Below are 19338 nucleotides of genomic sequence, written 5' to 3' on the forward strand. Positions count from 1 at the left end.
TAAAATGTTTTATTTATGTAGTTCATTTGAATTTAAATCAAATTGTATTTATTTATTTATTTATTTATTTTAATCAAATGCATTCTTTTTTTACTTATTTATATCAAATTGTATTTATTCATTTTAATAATTTCTAGTTATTTACTCAAATAATTGTATTTATTTATTTTATTTAAATGAAAATGTATTTACTGGTTTTAATGTGTAAATACAAGATATTAATGTATTATTTTAAATAAAATGTTATTCATTAAAAAAAAATGTTTTATTAAAATGGTTTATTTATTTTTAGTTAGTTATTTAGTTTATTTATTTTTTACCTTATGAAAACTTTTATTCTGAAACCGGAAGTGAGTTCTAGCGGCGTCACTCTGTTCGCCTCCTCCACACGAGCTCAGCTCACACGCGCACGCAGGTATCACATTGAGTGATAGAGGACAGATGGCGTGTCGCCGATATAAGGCATAAAAATGTAAGCATTACCATGTTTGTCATGTTTTACTAAGATTATAACCCACATACACTGTCATCACTGTCAGAATGTATGATGTTGCCTGTTATTAATTTGTTTAACACAGAGTTAACCAAGAGCGACGAAAAATAACCCAAAATTGATAAATGTGGGTCATTTTTAAAGGTCATACTTTTTATTTATGGCCAGGATCAGTGGTGTTTTTAACAAACACTGAATCACGCCGTTAACATTACTGTTATTTAACCTCTATTGGTTTAAAAGTCTTGATGCTAGCGTGTTTTCTTGAATCTCAAGGAGCAAGATTGCAGGTTTTGGGCTGTTACGTAGAAGAAGAGTTCAATTAGAGAATAACTGTTTGGAATTCTTTAAAATAAGTGTGTGTGTGTCTGTGTCAGACTAAAGTGAACAATTAATAAGACTCTTGATAAGTGTCAGTTGAGGTTTGGCAGGTCAGCTGGTCATTCCTTCTTTCCATTGATAGATGCTGATTTAAATATATACATGTAAATATAACACAAGTGATGTGTTTCTTCAGGTTGTATTGGTGAAGTGGAGAAAGAGACTCATCCAGAGGGATTATGGGATCATGACGGAGGACGTGTTCAGGAGCTCTGGCGTGTCCATGAAGGTGGCCGCTTTGCACTTTGTGGACCTTCCACTGTCGGTTTATTACTCTCTTCCACAGGTAAACTGGCCAACAGTGGACAGAAATAAAGTCAGGCACTTCTGTTTTACAAGCTTATTGACTTGTGCATTGTCATCCAGAAATTGGTTTTAAATCCAGGGTTGTGAACCTGGGCTGCGTTTCTCAAAAGCATTGTTAAGTTGATCGTAGAGTCCATTTGTGGCAACAGTTCTACAATCTACTTAGACTTACTATGCTTTTTTTATATATATATATATATATATATATATATATACACACATTTATTTATTTTCACAAACAAGAAAAAAATAATGATAATGATAATGTCAATGGGGAATTTATTGGCTCTTTGGCAAGTATTGTCCATTTTGATTTCGTAGTGACTTTAAAGGCGATGTGCAAGGACTGTAAGCCAGCCATTTGTAGGTTGCTTCCCACAAGCAGTGTAAACCAAGTGCTTTTGTTCAACATTGGCTTATTCATTAGTGTGAATTTGTGGCAGAAGTATCTGTTTGTCCTAATGGCAGGAGTGTTTGGGGAAACCTGTGTGAAAACATTACTTTTTTGCCGTTCCGTGGCGCAGCTAGTACACATTTTAGCTTCCATGTTACTGTTAATGATAGTTATTATAAATTGTTAACCTTTTTATAAAGGGAATATTTTATATTAGGAAAAGTTTTTTTTATTTTCTCTGGGTTAATCCATGTGTCTGTAAAGACCTAGTGTATGTATGTATGTATATGTATGTGTATATATATATATACTGTATATATATATATATATATATATATATATATATATATTAGGGCTGTCAAATGATTAATCGCGATTAATCGCATCCAAAATAAAAGTTTGTGTTTACATAATTTATGTCTGTGTACAGAGTATAATTATTTTCTATATATAAATACACACACATGCATATATATATTTAAGAAAATGTGTTATTTATATATAAAATATTTATATATAATATAAATTATATATAATATAAATATATATACACAGTATATACATGCAAATATTTCTTAAATATATACATGCATGTGTGTGTATTTATATATAGAAAATAATTATACACCGTACACACATGTATTATGTAAAAAACTTTTATTTTGGATGCGATTAATCGCGATTAATCGTTTGACAGCCCTAATATATATATATATACATATATACTGTATATATATATTGTATATTTACTTATATGCTGTATATATATATATATATAAATAAGTCTCTTATGATCACCAAGCCTGCATTTATTTAATCAAAAATACAGTAAAAACACTATTATTTCAAAATATTACTAAAAATTGAAAGGACTGTTTTCTATTTGAATACATTTTAGACTGTAATTTTTTCCTGTGATGAATTTTATCTTTTGATGAATTTTCAGATGATTTGCTGCTCAGGAAACATTTCTTGTCATCATCAATGTTGAAAACAGTTGTGCTGCTTGACAGTTTTGTGTAAATGGTGATATTTTGATGAATAGAAAGTTTAATGAACAGCATTTATCAAATGTATTTTTTTAATTTTAAAGCATTTATTAAATAGAAATCTTTTGTAACATTTATAAATGTCTTCACTGTCACTTTTGAACAATTTAATGCATTCTAGATGAATAAAAGTATTGAATTCATTCTTTATTTTTACTCTTATGTTTGAATGGCATAACTGTTTTCAACATTGATAATAATAAGACATAATTCTTGAGCTGCAAATCATCAAGTTAGATCTCTGAAGCATCATGTGACACTGAAGGGTGGAGTAATGATGCTGAATAATGTGTCAGAATTAAATTACATTTTAAAATGTATATAGAATAGAAAACAATTCTTTTAAATTGTAATAACATTTCACAATATTACTATTTTTACTGTATTTTTGATTAAATGAATGCAGCCCATAAAATTGAGGTGGAAAAAACTGGCATTCAGTTTAAAGTAGGTTTATTAAAGCATTTACTTATTTTAGCAATAAATGCACAGCTTTAATACTCTGCTTTTCAAAAGGTTGCAATGGTTCTGATCCCATTTTTGAAAAAGCGAAACATTAAATCAGTCACGTTTACTATGTCCTTGGATGGATTTCGCAGCCTGAGTCTGATTGGTCTGTGAGTGTTTGCATGCAATAAGTCATGGATAAGCTGTCAAGCTCTAGAAAAAGCACATAAAAGTGACACTATATTTCAGTCAAGCACTGTATTTGAAGTCTTCTAAAGCCGTATGACAGCTTTGTGTGACGAACAGACAAACATTTTAGTTTAAATCTCTGCCATAGCTTTCAAATCTCATTCAGGCTTGCACGTATTCAAACCTGGTGTGATCAGGTCCTCTATGTTGTACCTTCAGAAAACGTATGTGGATCTTTTATGTATAGGTCATTCACACAGACTGTTTGATAGTAGTATGTGTCTGTGCCTGTGATTAGCTTAAATTTGCTCATTTGATCAGATCCCTCAGGCCGATCAACACATGTCCAGCTCGTCATTTCCAGTCATGTAATCCTTGCTGTCACCCTGTCTGATCTCTGTGTGCCTTGAGCCGAGCGCTTGATCCAAAGTTAAACGTTGCCGTATGTCTCTCTATTCCCTCTCTGAGCAGGTGAGTCTGAGCACCGGCACCAAGAAGCTCTTTGCCGCCACTGCCTTCGGCGCAGTCTCCCTCATCTTCCTCGCACGCCGCTTCAGGAGGAGGAAGGGCAAGAAAATAGCCAGTTCGCCTGTAGAGCAGGAAACATTTGCATTCCTCACTTCTGTCCCTCTGAAAAAAGGTAAAAACATATTATAATAGAAAACAGCTTTTTAAAATTCGAATAATATTTCAAAATATGAATCTTTTCGCTGTATTTTTGAACAAATAAATACAGTGTTGGTAAGCAGAAGAGACTATTTTTGAACAGTAGTATATGTGTATATACTTTTTTATTAATCCATGTGTTTGTAAAGGCCTATTGTGTGTGTGTGTGTGTATATATGTGTGTGTGTGTGTATATATATATATATATATATATATATACACACACATATATATATATATACACACACATATATATATATACACACACATATATATATACACACACACATATATATATACACACACACATATATATATATATATATATATATATATATATATATATATATATATATATATACACATATACTACTGTTCATATATATATACTGGGGTGTAACGGTACACAAACATGACGGTTCAGTATGTACCTCGGTTTTTAAGTCACGGTTCGGTACCAGGGGGGAGAAAACTAAACACAAAATTGCTTATTTTTTCATTAAACTGAATTTTTTTTTTTTTTTACAAATGTGTCTCTGTGTTTAAATAAATTAAATTATAATAAAAATTTTCTTAAGGATAAAAAAAATCTATCTTAGCTAATGCTGTAAAATATATGGGGAGCCCTTGATTACACATTACTATGATATTAAAGGTTACAATTAACAACAGAGCCCAAATTATTCAATTCAGTTGCTATTTATTTTTAGATATAATAATCAACGCTCAAATAAAATAAAAAACATGTAAAGTTGCACATAAGGCAGGTTTTGCATTAACTTCTAAATCTAGTTCTAAAGTTAATGTTATTCTCAAATTCATTTGTGAAATATACATTTACACAGTGACTGTCATAGCTTGTTTTCATGACAAATTTGTTTGGTTCGGGACGAATACATGGACCGTTACACCCCTAATATTTTTCATAAATATAATAGAATATATTATGTAATTGTTGTCCTCTCTTTTATTTCAGAGATTGACTATCAAAATCTGCCTCTGAACTCAAAGAACTGCTACTCGTGTAATGTGGTTTCCAGTGGTGGCCTGTACGGCAAGCTTTCGGGCTCCCTGCAAAGCCTGGCCTCGGTAAGCAACATTTTTTTTTTATTGTCATCTTTAGATAGTGGTATGATATACCTTTGACTTCAACAGCACATGCTGCACCAAAAATGCAATTGACAAAAAGGTAGTCTTGTAAAATGTGTGCCTTTTGGCATCAGTGCACCATTGAGATGTTGAAATGGCACATGTTCTCTCAGGTGAGGAGCAGGCACTCCTCCAGTAGCTCCACCTGTGCTAATGGCTCCAGCTGCTGGGACGGGGCAGGAGATGAGGGTGACGTCTGTAATCTGCTCAGCATCCCTGTTGCCACTCCAGAGAATCTCTACCTGATGGGTAAAAGCCAGCACACAGCAGAATTGATGCGTCCTCCCCTTTGCAGATGAACACACAGGTTGAATAGACATATTTTTGTCCTCCCACAGGAATGGAGTTGTTCGAGGAGGCCCTGCGGCGCTGGGAACAGGCACTGACGTTCCGCAGCAGGCAAGCGGAGGATGAGGAGAGCTGTGCGTCGGTCAAGCTGGGAGCTGGAGATGCCATCGCAGAAGAAAGCATGGAGGTATTACTCCCCAACCACTGTAGGCCTCAGTGGGGACGCATGATATCCAGCTTATTTTGAATTGCAGAAGTAATCTATTTTCGGTGAATGTGCGAGACATCTGATTCATTAGCTGCTATAAGTGCATAACTAGAAGAATAGCAATGTGCAGTAAATGATAAAACTATTTGTGCAACAAACTAATGTGTTCATGATTATGATAAAATGATACAAATTCCAGTTTGCAATATCAAGTAGCATAATGGACTGTTTCTGCACAGCTAAATGACAATGGATGCTTCGCACATTCAAGTTACAAATGATCTTACAGTAAAAAATAAGCTGGATATTGGTGCCATATTGGTTATCAGCCACTACTAGGCATTTTTGTAATTTATTGTTTTTCGTGATTTAATTGTTAACGCTCATTTGCCCTAGTTTGCATTAAGGATACCCTTGACACTAATGCTCATTTAAAAACACAAATAATTTAAAAACACTGTTAACGTACGGGCACAGTCATGTTTCCTAAGCTGAAACTCTGTTCATAAAACATAATATACTAATAATATTTACTGTTTATTAGGACATCATCAGTACAGATTTCATCCAAAAGCTGGAGTCTCTGCTACAGAGAGCCTATCGGCTCCAGGAGGAGTTTGAGGGAGCGCTGGGAATGACAGACCCTTCAACATGTCCTAGTAATGGTGAGTGTTAAACTAAAGACTGTCATGTAATAGATATATATTTGTGAATGTGAATTAATGGTCTTGTGTAATATTTATTACTGGGCTTGGCTCTGTTAAAGGAGAAGTTCACTTTTAAAATGAAAATTCTGTCATCATATACTCACCCTCATGTTGTTTCAAACCTGTATGAATTTCTTTCTTCTGCTGAACAGAAAGGAAGATATTTAGAAGAATATCAGTAACCAGACAGTTTTTGGGTCCCATTGACTTCCATAGTATATTTTTTTCCTACTATGGAAGTCAATGGGACCCAAAAACTGTCTGGTTACTGATATTCTTCTAAATATCTTCTTTTCTGTTCAGCAGAAGAAAGAAATTCTTACAGGTTTGAAACAACATGAGGGTGAGTATATGATGACAGAATTTTCATTTTAAAAGTGAACTTCTCCTTTAAGCATGATTGTACTCTAAATATTGACTTTTTTATTGGTGTGTGACATGTTGATCCATTGCATAAGCAGTGCACTTTCAGTTTTCAAGAAACCAGGTTGAGATGATTTGAGCTTTGTGGTATATACTACTGGAAGTAGCCATCAGATGATGGGAACACTGTGGTCATAAAGAGATGGAGATGGTCAGCAACAATACTCAAGTTAGCTGTGGTGTGTAAACAATGATCAATTGGTACTAAGTGGCCCAAAGTGTGCCTCGAAAATATCCTCCACATCATTACACCACCAGCAGCCTGAACTGTTAATACAAGGCAGGATGGATCCATACTTTCATGTTGTTTACGCCAAATCCTGACCCGACCATCTGAATGTAGAAATCAAGACTCATCAGACCAGGGAACGTGATTTTCCAATCTTAAATTGTCCGATTTAGTGAGTCTGTGTGATTTGTAGCCTCAGTTTTGTGTTCTCATTTGACAGGAGTGACATCGGTGTGTCTTCTGCTGCTGTTGTTCGTCTGCTTCAACGTGTTATCCGTTCAGAGATGCTCTTCTGCAGACCTCGGTTGTAACAAGTGTTTAATCGAGTTAGTTGCCTTTCTATCAGCTGAACCAGTCTGGCCATTCACCTCTGACCAATGCCATCAACAAGGCATTTTCTCCCACAGAACTGCCACTCACTCGATATTCTCTTTTTCTGACTATTCTCTGTAAACCCTACTGATGGTTGTGTGTGAAAATCCCACTAGATCAGCAGTTTCTGAAATACTCAGACTAGCCCGTCCGACACTAACACCCATGGCACTTAAATCACCTTTGGTCTCCATTCTGATGCTTAGTTTGAGCAGATTGTCTTTACCATGGCCGTTTCTCAATATGCATTTTTAAAGCTACACTGTGTAATTTAAGTTGATTCTTAGCAAAAAACACTGTTCTTTCAAAATGATATGTGTTCATTAATGTGTAATTACTTCTACCAACTAATCAAGTATTCTTGTAAGCGTAGAATCTGCCATTTAGAATACATACGAGCGAGTCGCTCGAATGGCGGCAGCCATGTTGCGCCTCCATCTTGAAAATACATTAGCCAAAGAGGGACATACCTGGAAATTCAAGCTTCGCCTTTCGCATTTTTACACTCAGTGGCACCGTGACGAATGCGAGAGGGAGATTACTCGCGACTGCCGGCAGATTTGAAATAATATGGCCACCATAGGAGTTAAAACGCCCTCGGAATGGGAGGGGCTAGAAAGTAATATCCAGTTGGTAGTCATAAACAATTTCACCACTAGATGGGAAAAAATCCTACACAGTGTAGCTTTAAGCCATCTTATGTCCTCGTAACACACCATCATCAACCATCAAAGTTCAATTTCAATGCTCAATAACAAGTACAGAGGACGCATTCTGTGTTCTTGATATCGAGGATACATCGAATGCAGGCTTGAGATAATCGAACCATTAAAAGTCCCAGAAGACGATGCAGGCTTTAAACTTCTCGTTCTCCCTTAAAAGATTTCCTCTGCAAGCTCGCAAATTCGTGACAGCTTGTGAAAGGAAACGTTTGTTTTTCTTAATTTTAATAAAGTTATAAAGACCTGAAGAAAGCATTCAGCATTTGTTGGCATATTAAAAAGAATCTTAACATTGAGAAAGCTAAGCAGTAACATTAAACATACATACATACTCATTTTCACAAATCCACACGGTAAAATAAAATGATATAAAATTTGATGAAAATAATGTCTATAATAATATAAAAGACATGTTTTAATAGGTTATGACATTTGTTTGTGATGTTATGTTGTATTTATTGTGCATTGGCCACTACTTTTAATATTCTGGAACAGTCAGTTGAGTAACAAGATCACAAGACACATTTTGTGTCCTCGCGTCTTTCCAAGTTTGATCTTTCAAGGTAGCCTGGAGACTGGTTTCCACAAGAACGCGAGTCCGTTTTTTTGCGTTCTTGGAATTGAGAAACAGCCAATGTTTGCATGCTGTAGAAGTGAAGACCAGGAGACTCGGTTGTATCTTCAGCAGGATTCTTTATTGAGAACACGAGCTGTCGGTTGCTGCAGTCATCAAGTCTAACTTTGTAGTTTATATAGATTTTAGTGGGCAGTGCTTAGAAATGGACTCAAAGCACCCGGGTGACGACCTTAAACAAAGCATGCAAATGAAGTAGTTGTCCCAGTCCCTGTCCCAGCAGACTCTAGAGTGTTACCACTCCTAATCCAATCAGCATAACTATTCAAAGAATAGGACAAGGGACTCCAAGAGCCATTAAAGACAAAAGGTGAGAGTCTCAGTAATCTGACTCATTTCTTACAATAAAGAGAACAGGACTGGCAGGAACCTCTTGCTAAAATTTGTGCTTAACCAAATGATTCATCTGATGTCATCATCTTTACCTTAAATGCTAAATACAATGTACTTTAGTTTTCCATGTGATGTTATGTAAGGATGTAAGATGATCAGCAGATCTTAAACAGATTCTTAAATTTATAATTCCACAATGCCTAAATGCATTGAGTTGCTGTCATGTGATTGGCTGATTAAATATGTGCGTTAATGAGCAGTTGAACACGTATGCCTAATAAAGTGGCCAGTGAGTGTATATCTCAGTGTAAAATTATGATAGAGGAGAACTGAGCCTGGTTTCTCCCAAGATTGTCAGCGATGTCCACTGTCGCTTTTTGACTTGCTTAGTTGCGGACACTTAAAGTCCCCCGTAGTCATTAATTTTATCCCTTGAAACTCATCTTTGATCACCAAAATGACATTTAAAAGTTTTTTTTCCTTGAAAAAAAAATAGCTTGAATGTAACTTAACACCCTTACCTCTTTTAGTATATGTGGTTCTATGAATATTCAAATTAGCCCCGCCTCCACTCACTCACACCAGCTCAGAGATCCACTCGTTGACGATCACATGCTGACCTGATTATTCACAAGGTAGTTTGTGACGTCAGAAACACCAGCGATTTCAAGTAATACTCTTGTAAGTAACTATATTTTGAGTGTCCCGTTAACTCTTACTTTTCTATAAAGAACCAAGATTGTCCTTTTATTTTCGTTGGCAAACTTAGCCGCAAGTGTAAATGGACTCTGGTGACTTGGTTTTCCTAATATCCATGAAAACCTGTCACTTACTTACTTCCGTGGAACACAGAAAATGATTTGAAGGATGTTTCAATTACTTGATGTTTCATCCAACGAACATCACTGGGATCCAAAACAACACAGGAGACACTGACTTTTATTGAATGATCAAAGATGCGTTTTTAAAATACATTTTGTTCTGCAGAAAAAAAGAAAGTCATACAGGTTTAGAACAACATAATTTTCTTTTTTGAGTGAACTATGCCTTAAGTTCTTCATTAAACACAGAACTGGACACAGCACTGTAGATGTGCAAATTTGCATCTTCTGCATATTACTGAGGCTCATCCCATGTTCTGTATCTAAATAAAGAAGTTGGTCATGGTCCAAAAGTTTCCTTACAACTGTTTACAGGTCTACCTCTTACCCACTCCCAAGCTCTCAAGGCATTATGCGCTCAATTCACATGCAAACCAATAGGCACGCTTGTCCTTCAATTCCTTGTGACTTTGTTTATGCTGTCTGCTGTTTTGGAATTAGACCAGTTTGCTCACCCTTGTGAGATAAGGGCACTTAAGTCTAATCTTCCCTCATTTCCTCTGGCAGACAATCACATGGATCTCTCCGTGCGGGAGGACTTGGAGGACACCTGTCTCAGAGATTCAGTCAGCATCGCCTCGACAGATTCCTTCGTGTCTGCCGCAGAGGTGAGAGGAAAACCCGTGCCAGTGTGGCGCACGCCTGACAGTTTGAACCTTTCTAACAGGTCACGTCTCACAGACCTTCATTTGCTATGGGATTCAACATGAATGTGTTTTATTTTGGGCTGTTTAGCCCTCAGGTTTGCCATTAACGTTCGCCATTAACATTCCCATCATGTGTAGTCTGACTCTACAATGATAAAAAAAGTATCATGATATTCTTCATCTATCATACTAAATACATCTTTTAAGTAATCCTTACCGCGATCGTTTTCTCGGTGAGACTCGGTTTAAGTTTGGCTTGTTATACTACTGGTTACGAGGGACAATAACGGTATGAAATTTTAGAGCGGTAGAGGGGAAATATTATAAATTAAACTTCTTTACAACAAGAGATCTTGTATCAATATTCTAATGATATTGAAAAGTCAATTTTAAAGACCCCCTGTGGTGAAAATCAAGTTTTTAATGTTATCTGCATATTCATAGAACCGCATATACTAAATGAGGCAAGGGTGTAGAGTTACATTCAAGCTATTTTAAGGCATGAAGACTTTAAGGAAAAAACTTTTAAATATGTAATTTTTGTGATCAAAGATGAGTTTTAAGGGATAAAATCATTGACTACAGGGGGAACTTTAAAGGAGAACTCCGGTCAATTTTAACATTGAGCTCATTTTTTTGTCAATTTGGAGTGCTGTCAATACAGAGAACAACGACAAAAATCGGTGTTGCCTACACCGTGTTATCCTCTTTTTAAAATTTGCACCCTGTTGACTTCAATGGGGCATCCTTTTTTCGGTCAAAGTCCATAGTAATCGATTGTCGAGTTCACGCGCATTGGTTTAGTACCTATGATCACGCGCGTGAACTCTACAATCGATTACTATGGACTTCGACCGAAAACAGAATGTAAATACAGGTATGAGCGCTGGCTGAATAAACATCATTTTTATTCATATCTTTCACATCTACTGCAGTCAGATTCACCCGCGTTCACTCCGAAGGAATCACTCACATGACCTGTGCACTTGTAATGACACATCAAGGATGTTAAGAGGCTAAAAGCTGGTTTAAAACTTGCCCCATTGAAGTCAACAGGGTGCAAATTTTAAAAAGAGGATAACACGGTGTAGGCAACACCGATTTTTGTCGTTGTTCTCTGTATTGACAGCACTCCAAATTTACAAAAAAATGAGCTCAATGTTAAAATTGACCGGAGTTCTCCTTTAAGTGGATTGACTTTTGTCTTATACAGACTGTCTGTTGACTGTCTTCTATGGGTTTGTTAAGACAAGTTGGTTACAAAATGTCCATTTAAACCTTAATGGAATTAGTCGTGGTGCACATCCCTAGTCAACACTCAATCCGGTTGGTGACAGGCACCAACCTATATATAAGAAATAGAATTTCTTGTAAAATATATACAATTGGAAAGAATTATGCAAAAAATCTTGCAATCTGTTGCAGTTATCTGAGCACAGAGAGATAAGGAGTGCTCATGCACTGTGTCATCACCCCTTCTACGAGGAGGCCCTGCAGATGGCGGAGGAGGGGAAGATCTCCTGTCGAGTGCTACGGTAGGTCCAGTATACTGTTAATGAACATCCCTACACCGCACACGCTGCTGAGAGTTTAGATGAATATGTAAATATGTGCTGCATGATTTCCTCTAAATAACACGATAAACACACAACAAAAAAAAACAGCGGTGAAAAAACAGCAGTTCAGAAAGCAGCTGTCCTTAGGGATGTGGATATGTTTGCACCAGCTCTGCAATTCAACACTCCATTCAAGTCACATTTATTTATATAGCACTTTGTACAATTGATTGCTTTAACGCAAGCAGATTTACAGTATTAAACATCACTTTCAATTAGAATTTCAACTTTACAAAGCAGGTCTCACATTACTCACATGTGACCTGAACAGAAAGAAATGAACCGGAGAGGATTTCTGTGTCAAAGCCCCAGAGCTACGTCTACCTATTACGTAATCGCTACAGACCAATGGTAGTTGGAAAGTTTGTTTTGGCGAGCTGTTGCGAACCTCAAATGAACTTTGTTTTGGCCTGATTTTGTTCGAAATGACATTACACCGGTTCGTTATTTGATTTGGCTTGAAGTATATTGGGGCCTTAACAGCTTCGGGTCAGGGTCCTGATCATCATCAGCTGTACATGATCCCGCTTATTACATCCATAAAATTATTTCAATCAAATACATATTGTATAAATGTAATAATGTTGATCACGATAATCAATTCTTTATATAGTCCACTAGACTAGCTATAGATAATATTGTTGACACAGATGCTTTAACAAAGTTCAGTCAAGTTATTGGCTATTTGAATGTGAATAGATCTGTTTCAGAAATCAGCATGTGTTTGCAAATATGGCTTGTTTTATGCAGCAGACTGTGTTGTTCATTGGTAATCTTCTTTTAAAATCAGAACAGAAATGCTTGAATGCCTTGGAGACACTGACTTCCTGGCGAAACTGCACTGTATACGGCAGGCGTGTCAGGTAAAGGATTCCCTTCTCATGTCCTGAATACAAAATTCAGCTTTGTTGGTTTTAGTCCATTGAATACTAAGCACTATACCTATGGACTATAACTGTTTTTAATGTTAATAGGCAGTGGTTCTTTTCAAAATATTTAATTAATAAATGTTATGAACTTCATATTTTTGGAAAATTTTAGAATTTCTGTCAAACGTCAAACTGAAAGACTATATACAGTATACCGGTAATGTCGCAATGTTTAATTCTCTATTGTAATTTTTTTTTTCATGAATATAGCCTTTGAATAATTCTGTGGGGTTTATAGCATTTGTTTGTTTCATTGTGTTAAATTGACAGCCCTAAGTAAAAAAATCTAGTTCATGTTAATGGTGTTGCATGGGGCAGAGTCTTGGGGTGTGTTCACACTTGTTCGGTTTGTTTGGTCCAGACACCCCAAAAAAAATCGAGTCCTGGTCTGCTTAGCATTCACATTGGCATTTTTAACACTGAAACTAAAGATACCGAACCTAAAAGCATAGGGATACGTTCACAACCTGATTGGTCAGCTTTTATGACATATATTTCACAACGGAACTTACCGAACATCCAAAACAATGCTGTGTTCTGGGATAAATGCAGTCGTTCGATGTACGTAGCCCACATATGATGGTATTTTGACCAGCTGAGAGCTCCTGAAGAGCTTGTGAAATGTGTAAAGGAGTCAAAACAGTGGCAGGAATCCCTCTGTCACACACACAAAGATTCATATTTCATTCAAACCACACCAGTTAGTCTTTTTTGGTGCACCGGGGTTCAGATGGCAGCGTTCACACTTATTCAAATGAACCGCACTAACAGAGCAATCGCACCGGGGTTCGTTTTAATCGAACCAAACATGCCAAGTGTGAACACACCCTTAAGTAGTCTGCGGTCATGTCCAAATGAAACCCTAAAGCCCATCAAGGGTGAGGCCTTAAAAAGGGAATTCAAGAGGACACTTCTTCCTGTGGTCTTGTGCACTTCACAGACGTGGGTGTGGCAGCCATTCACAAGTCAACAAGTCTGCAAGTGTCCTCAAAGTGTGTGGGTAAACTTTTAAACCGTACCTTTTATTTTAATTCAGGTGATCTTATGTGAAAGAGCAACTAGAGCATTTCTGGCTGACACAGGAAAGAGGATATTGTCTTCAATAATTGTTAAAGCAAGGAAGGTGAGTGTCCTTTCTCTGTTTCGTGTGATCACATATGAACTGTCCCTAACCTAACAGACCTGTGTTGTGTGGTTTGCAGAGCCCAAAGAGATTTGAGGAGGTGTTCGAAGAAATGATCTGCTTCATGGAGCAAACAGACCACTGGGAGAACACAGAAATTGAGCTTTCTGCAAGAGGGGTGAGGGATCTCATTTTATATGAAGACCTGTCCTGAAAATGTATCTTCAAACACACAATCTTGATTAAGATTTTTGTTTTCTCTTCAGGTTAAACATCTGAACTTCTATGACATCGTTCTTGACTTTATTCTTATGGATTCATTTGAGGATCTTGAGAATCCACCAGTCTCAATCCAAAATGTGGTGAACAATCGTTGGCTCAACAACTCCTTCAAAGAGACAGTGTGTACAGAATTTCTAACATTTGATCATTCGACAAAATGACATTTCAATGATATTTCATAACTTTATTTTACCTTCATAGGCTGTTGCATCAAGTTGTTGGTCCGTTCTGAAGCAGAAGAGACAACATATGAAGGTATTGTTGAGATGTGAAACCAGTGTTGTTTGGCTTGAAATGTATCTGTCTTTTTTCTTTTTGTATGAATTCAGTGTGAATATTATCTAAATTGTAATTGGATGTTTGGATTGATTGGATCATTATTGCAGTGATTATAATGTTTCTAGCATGTTATATGTTTGGCAATTGATGGAGAGTGTAGCTTTTCATTTCATAAACAATCATGTAGGAAAACACATCCTGGCCAAATTCCAGGATGACAATGTCAAGATTCATCAGGCTCAGATTGTGAAGAATGGTTGGGAGGAGCATGAAGAATCCAGATCTTAAATTCATTGAAAGTCTTTGGGACAGAGAACTGGAGCCTTGCATTGTCAATACAAATTTCATTTTGTGTATGCAGGTTCAAGATGGCTTCATTGCACATTTCTATGCAGTGTGTGAACACATAAGTCCGGTCTTGGCCTGGGGGTTTCTAGGTCCCAAAAATTCCCTGCACGATTTCTGCGACTTCTTCAAGGTAAGGTGTAATTTGATGACCTCTTTATCCTAAAGCATGTCAGTCTCAAATGGCATGCCTACATACACTGACCGCCTGATGCATATGGGTCACCACATTTAAAAGCATCATGACATTTATTTTAATTATAAAATTGATAGAGCAAGGTTCTCACTTCTGCTCCTGGAGATCCACTTTCCTACTGAGTTTATCTTTAATCAAACACTCTTGAACTAGCTAATCAAAGTCTTCCAGATTACTTTGAAGTTATAGGTAAGTGTGTTTGATCAAGGTTGCCACTAAACTTTACAGTACAGTGGCTCTCCGGGGCCAGAATTGAAGAACCCTGTCACAGAGCATGTCCCATAATGTGCACTAAATTGGGATGAACTGGTGAAAAATCACCAGATTGAGTTACTTCTATGCAACTAGCAGGAATCAGGATGCACAAGTTTTGCATTGCACACTTCCAGGCAAGAACTATTTGATGGATTTGTCAAGTTTCATGGCATTCGATCTTTGACATATCCAAGAGTTGCACTGGAGTAAACATGCACTTATGAGTTATGAGCTGACAGAATATGGAAAAATTGTAATGCATCTGCTAACAACCAGGGCTGCGTTTACACTGGCACAAAACATCCGATCTTTTACTCGCATCTGACACGGATCAGAATTTATCGCACACGTGTAAACAAAAATCTGCACGAGATCTGATTTTTTCACATCCGATCTGAGCCACTTCCAATTGTGGTTTTAAATCAGATACCGTACATATCTGATATCTGGACATCCGACCTACGTCTAAACGCGCATATCCGATTCCCCTTTGAATTCGAGGACGAATTCACATTTATTCACAAAGATAGTTTTTTAATGTTGTATTTTGAGGCAGACAGCCTCATGGATGTGCTCGCTCAGCTTTTTATTGAGGTGGGAACTTTATATTTATCTTTGTAAAGAAAAGAAATTGCGCGAACACAGAAACATTCAGGAGCTGGTTTTCAACCTCTGCCTGTGACTTTTATAAATAAAAACAGCTTCGCTACTGAAAGCTACATATTTAACAATGAGCTGATAATTTCACTATAATTAAACCAAGATTCACTATTAGGTTACTCACTCATGCGCACTCTCTCTCTCTCTAATTCATTCGAATTCATTAAAAATATATATATACACACAAGGCTACTTTATTTCACTTCAGAATTCTAGATCAGGGGCCGTATTCACAAAGAATTTTAAGGCTAAAAGTAGCTCCTAACTGGTGAATTTAGGAGCAACTCCTAAAAATAATGGGCGTGTCACTCGTAACTTTAGGACTCCTAATTTTTTTGACTAAGAGTAATTCACAAAGTATTTTAACCCTAAAAGTAGCACCTAAGCCTGAGACAGCTTAAAAGAAGTCGAGAGGACTCCTAACTCACTAAGACCTATTCACAAACCGCTTTTTGTGGCATTTCACGTTGCGATGTTTTGAAATGCGTATGCGGCGGCTACAGGAGCTTCCAATCGCGAGGGAACAATTTTGCATTGTAGGCATAACTAGGGATGCAATAACGCCACCAACAACAACCAAAACTAGGCTACTCATTGCATGTAAACTAATTGTAACGTTTCATTGTGAATCAAATTAAAATGTTCTTCTCTTTGCAAACGTAGGCAGAGGCATATAGTGACAGATTAATTCAATAATGTTGCAAAGATATTGCATCAATCCATATGTTTCATTAGGCTACTAGGCTATTTGTTTTGCCTTACTCTTTATTCATTTAGGCTGTTTATTCAGTTATTCATCATCTTCCGTCCTTCGTACTACTTGTGTAGCGCACGCATTCTCAGACCTGTCACTTGTCACTCATCATCGTAGGGGAGATGTTTGGAATCATTCCCGCGTTACAATCATCAGCCAATCAAGGTGGTCACTTCAGTCAAGCTCGTGCATGAGTAATGACGTCATCCATAGCAACGAAGACTCACTCTTAGTTTAGGAGTTGTCATTTTTCTTTACTAAGAGTAGGTCTGAAAGGCGTTGTGAATAACTTTTAAGAGAAAACTCCTAGCTAAAATCTTTTAGTGCGATTTAGGAGTACTCCTCCTAGTGGTAAGATAAAATGCTTTGTGAATACGGCCCCTGAGCTGTAGATAAACAAATTATTTCCCAACTATATATCAGTTCCGTCAGATTTTGCACTGCAAAACATAAGTCATGACGGCTGTTATCTTGTGCATGCTGGCAAATAATCATGACCACCCGATATGAATTATTTAAATAATTTGAATAGCATGGCCATTCAAAACCAGTGCATAGTAAAACGATCACTGAAATTCTTGGGCAGGAATTAATGAAAACACCTATATCGGATACCAGTCCTGTCTAAAGTGAATGTAAACACGCGGGCCGAAAGATCGGATCTGTGCATTAAGACTTGCAGTGTAAATGCAGCCTAGGAGGCTTTACAAGTCAACCCATTTTAGATGCTTCAGGTCTAATTCAGGTTATCTTATTAGGGTTGGAGAGAGTCCAGAGGGAGTGTCCAAAAAGTGTCTTGGATCAAAGCAGGGGTGTCCAATCCTGCTCCTGGAGGACCACTTTCCTGCAGAGTTTACCAGACTAGATGTTGCTAGTAACCCTTTTCTCCTGGAGGCACACCAACACTACACATTTTTAAACTTTTTCTAATCAAACCCACCTGATTGCTCATCAGCTCATTAGAAGACTCCAAGACCTGAAATTAATGGGTCAGATGAGGCAACCAAAATGTGTCCTGTTGGTGTGCCAGGGTTGGGAAACACTGAATTAAACACACAAAAACTCTGCAGGACCTTGGCCCTCCAAGAGCAGGATTGGACACCCCTGGATAAAAGATTATTGTAGCTTTTTCTCCAAGTAGGTTAGCGTTCCTCAAATCCGGTCCTGGAGGACCACTGCCCTGCAGAGTTCAGCTCAAACTCCCCTAGCTGTAATTCTCTAATAAAGCTGAACACTCTTGATTAGCTTGCTCAGATATCTGATTAAGGATGGATTAAACTCTGCAGGGCCTAATGTAATACTGATGATCAGGGGGTCTGATGGTCATGTGAGACTACCAAGGTATAATCTTCAACTTCAGCTTTGTTGAATATAGTAAATCAAGAACAAAATGGTTTATCTTTTGTCCCATAGGAGCAGGTGCTGTTCTTCCTGAAGGACATCTTCGACCTGGATAAAGTGCGATACTCTAGTCTGGACACTCTGTCTGAAGATGTCCTGCACCTGCTTCACCGACGCTCGGAGCTGCTTCTGGCTTACCTGGGCACCGACATGATCCGTCACCTGAACGGCTGTAGTGGCACACCTTTGCACCTGGTACACAGTGCTTTACTGGAGGCACAGGTTCAGTGAGCTACAGCGGTCACATCTTCATGGACGTGTACTTGCCTACAGTTGCCGAGTCCAGCGCACATCATTATTAGTGCCATTTCAATGCAGTGTAAAGTTTGTGTAATTAAGTGGATAAAAAAGGACAGAGATGTGTTTTTTTTTTATATATATGCCTTTAATATGTTCTATTAGTTTTAATTGTGACTTAATAAATCACTTGCACAATGAATGATCTGAATTAAGGTCCTTGATGTTTTTAAGACTTAAGCTTTATTGGAAGTATTTTGATAGATCTATCTGAAAAAGGATTTTCTTGATTTGTTTTACTGTAGGTCACTTTATGGAAACTAATGTTCAACACTAGCAATAAATGTATTTAACATTCTTAGTGGTTCCATGAGCAGGTGGATGTTGTGCATGCAAGTCATTACATGATCTATTAAAGCCTTACAAATAGTACGTGTTGTGACCTAATGCAAATATTTTGTCCTGCTATAAGCCTGAGTTAAAACTGCTTGTTTTAGTTCACAATTTCCATGTTAAGCCAGTATAAATGTATTGTATAAAGAAACACTGAAGTCGCTATATGAGAAATAAAAACCTTAACCATTTGTAATGATTACAATTTTATTGATGACAATGGCAACAATCTTCAACATTTCAGACCAACAATTCTCAGCAAAAATCAAAAAGTACATTCAACAGCTTTAACAGTTCATGATAGCTTGTTTTACCTCAAAGGCATGCTCCAAATTTCTCAGCTAGCCTCC

At 37.1% G+C, this 19338-nt stretch overlaps 1 protein-coding gene across 1 annotated transcript; it reads left to right on the forward strand.

Annotated features, from left to right (window-relative positions):
* The first annotated feature begins 380 nt into the window (after nt 1-380).
* On the forward strand, nt 381-19179 carry miga1 (mitoguardin 1). The gene is made up of 16 exons (XM_079876057.1): nt 381-472; nt 1011-1160; nt 3731-3899; nt 4902-5014; nt 5188-5323; nt 5413-5549; nt 6115-6235; nt 10379-10479; nt 11944-12053; nt 12925-12997; nt 14100-14186; nt 14266-14364; nt 14453-14587; nt 14670-14723; nt 15109-15225; nt 18371-19179. The coding sequence occupies exons 2-16, from the start codon at nt 1062-1064 to the stop codon at nt 18587-18589; spliced, it is 1770 nt and encodes a 589-aa protein (XP_079732183.1). The 5' UTR covers nt 381-472; nt 1011-1061; the 3' UTR covers nt 18590-19179.
* Nucleotides 19180-19338: the final 159 nt, after the last annotated feature.

The sequence above is a fragment of the Squalius cephalus genome, assembly GCF_949319135.1.
Source record: "Squalius cephalus genome assembly, chromosome: 7".
NCBI classification, from domain to species: domain Eukaryota; kingdom Metazoa; phylum Chordata; class Actinopteri; order Cypriniformes; family Leuciscidae; genus Squalius; species Squalius cephalus.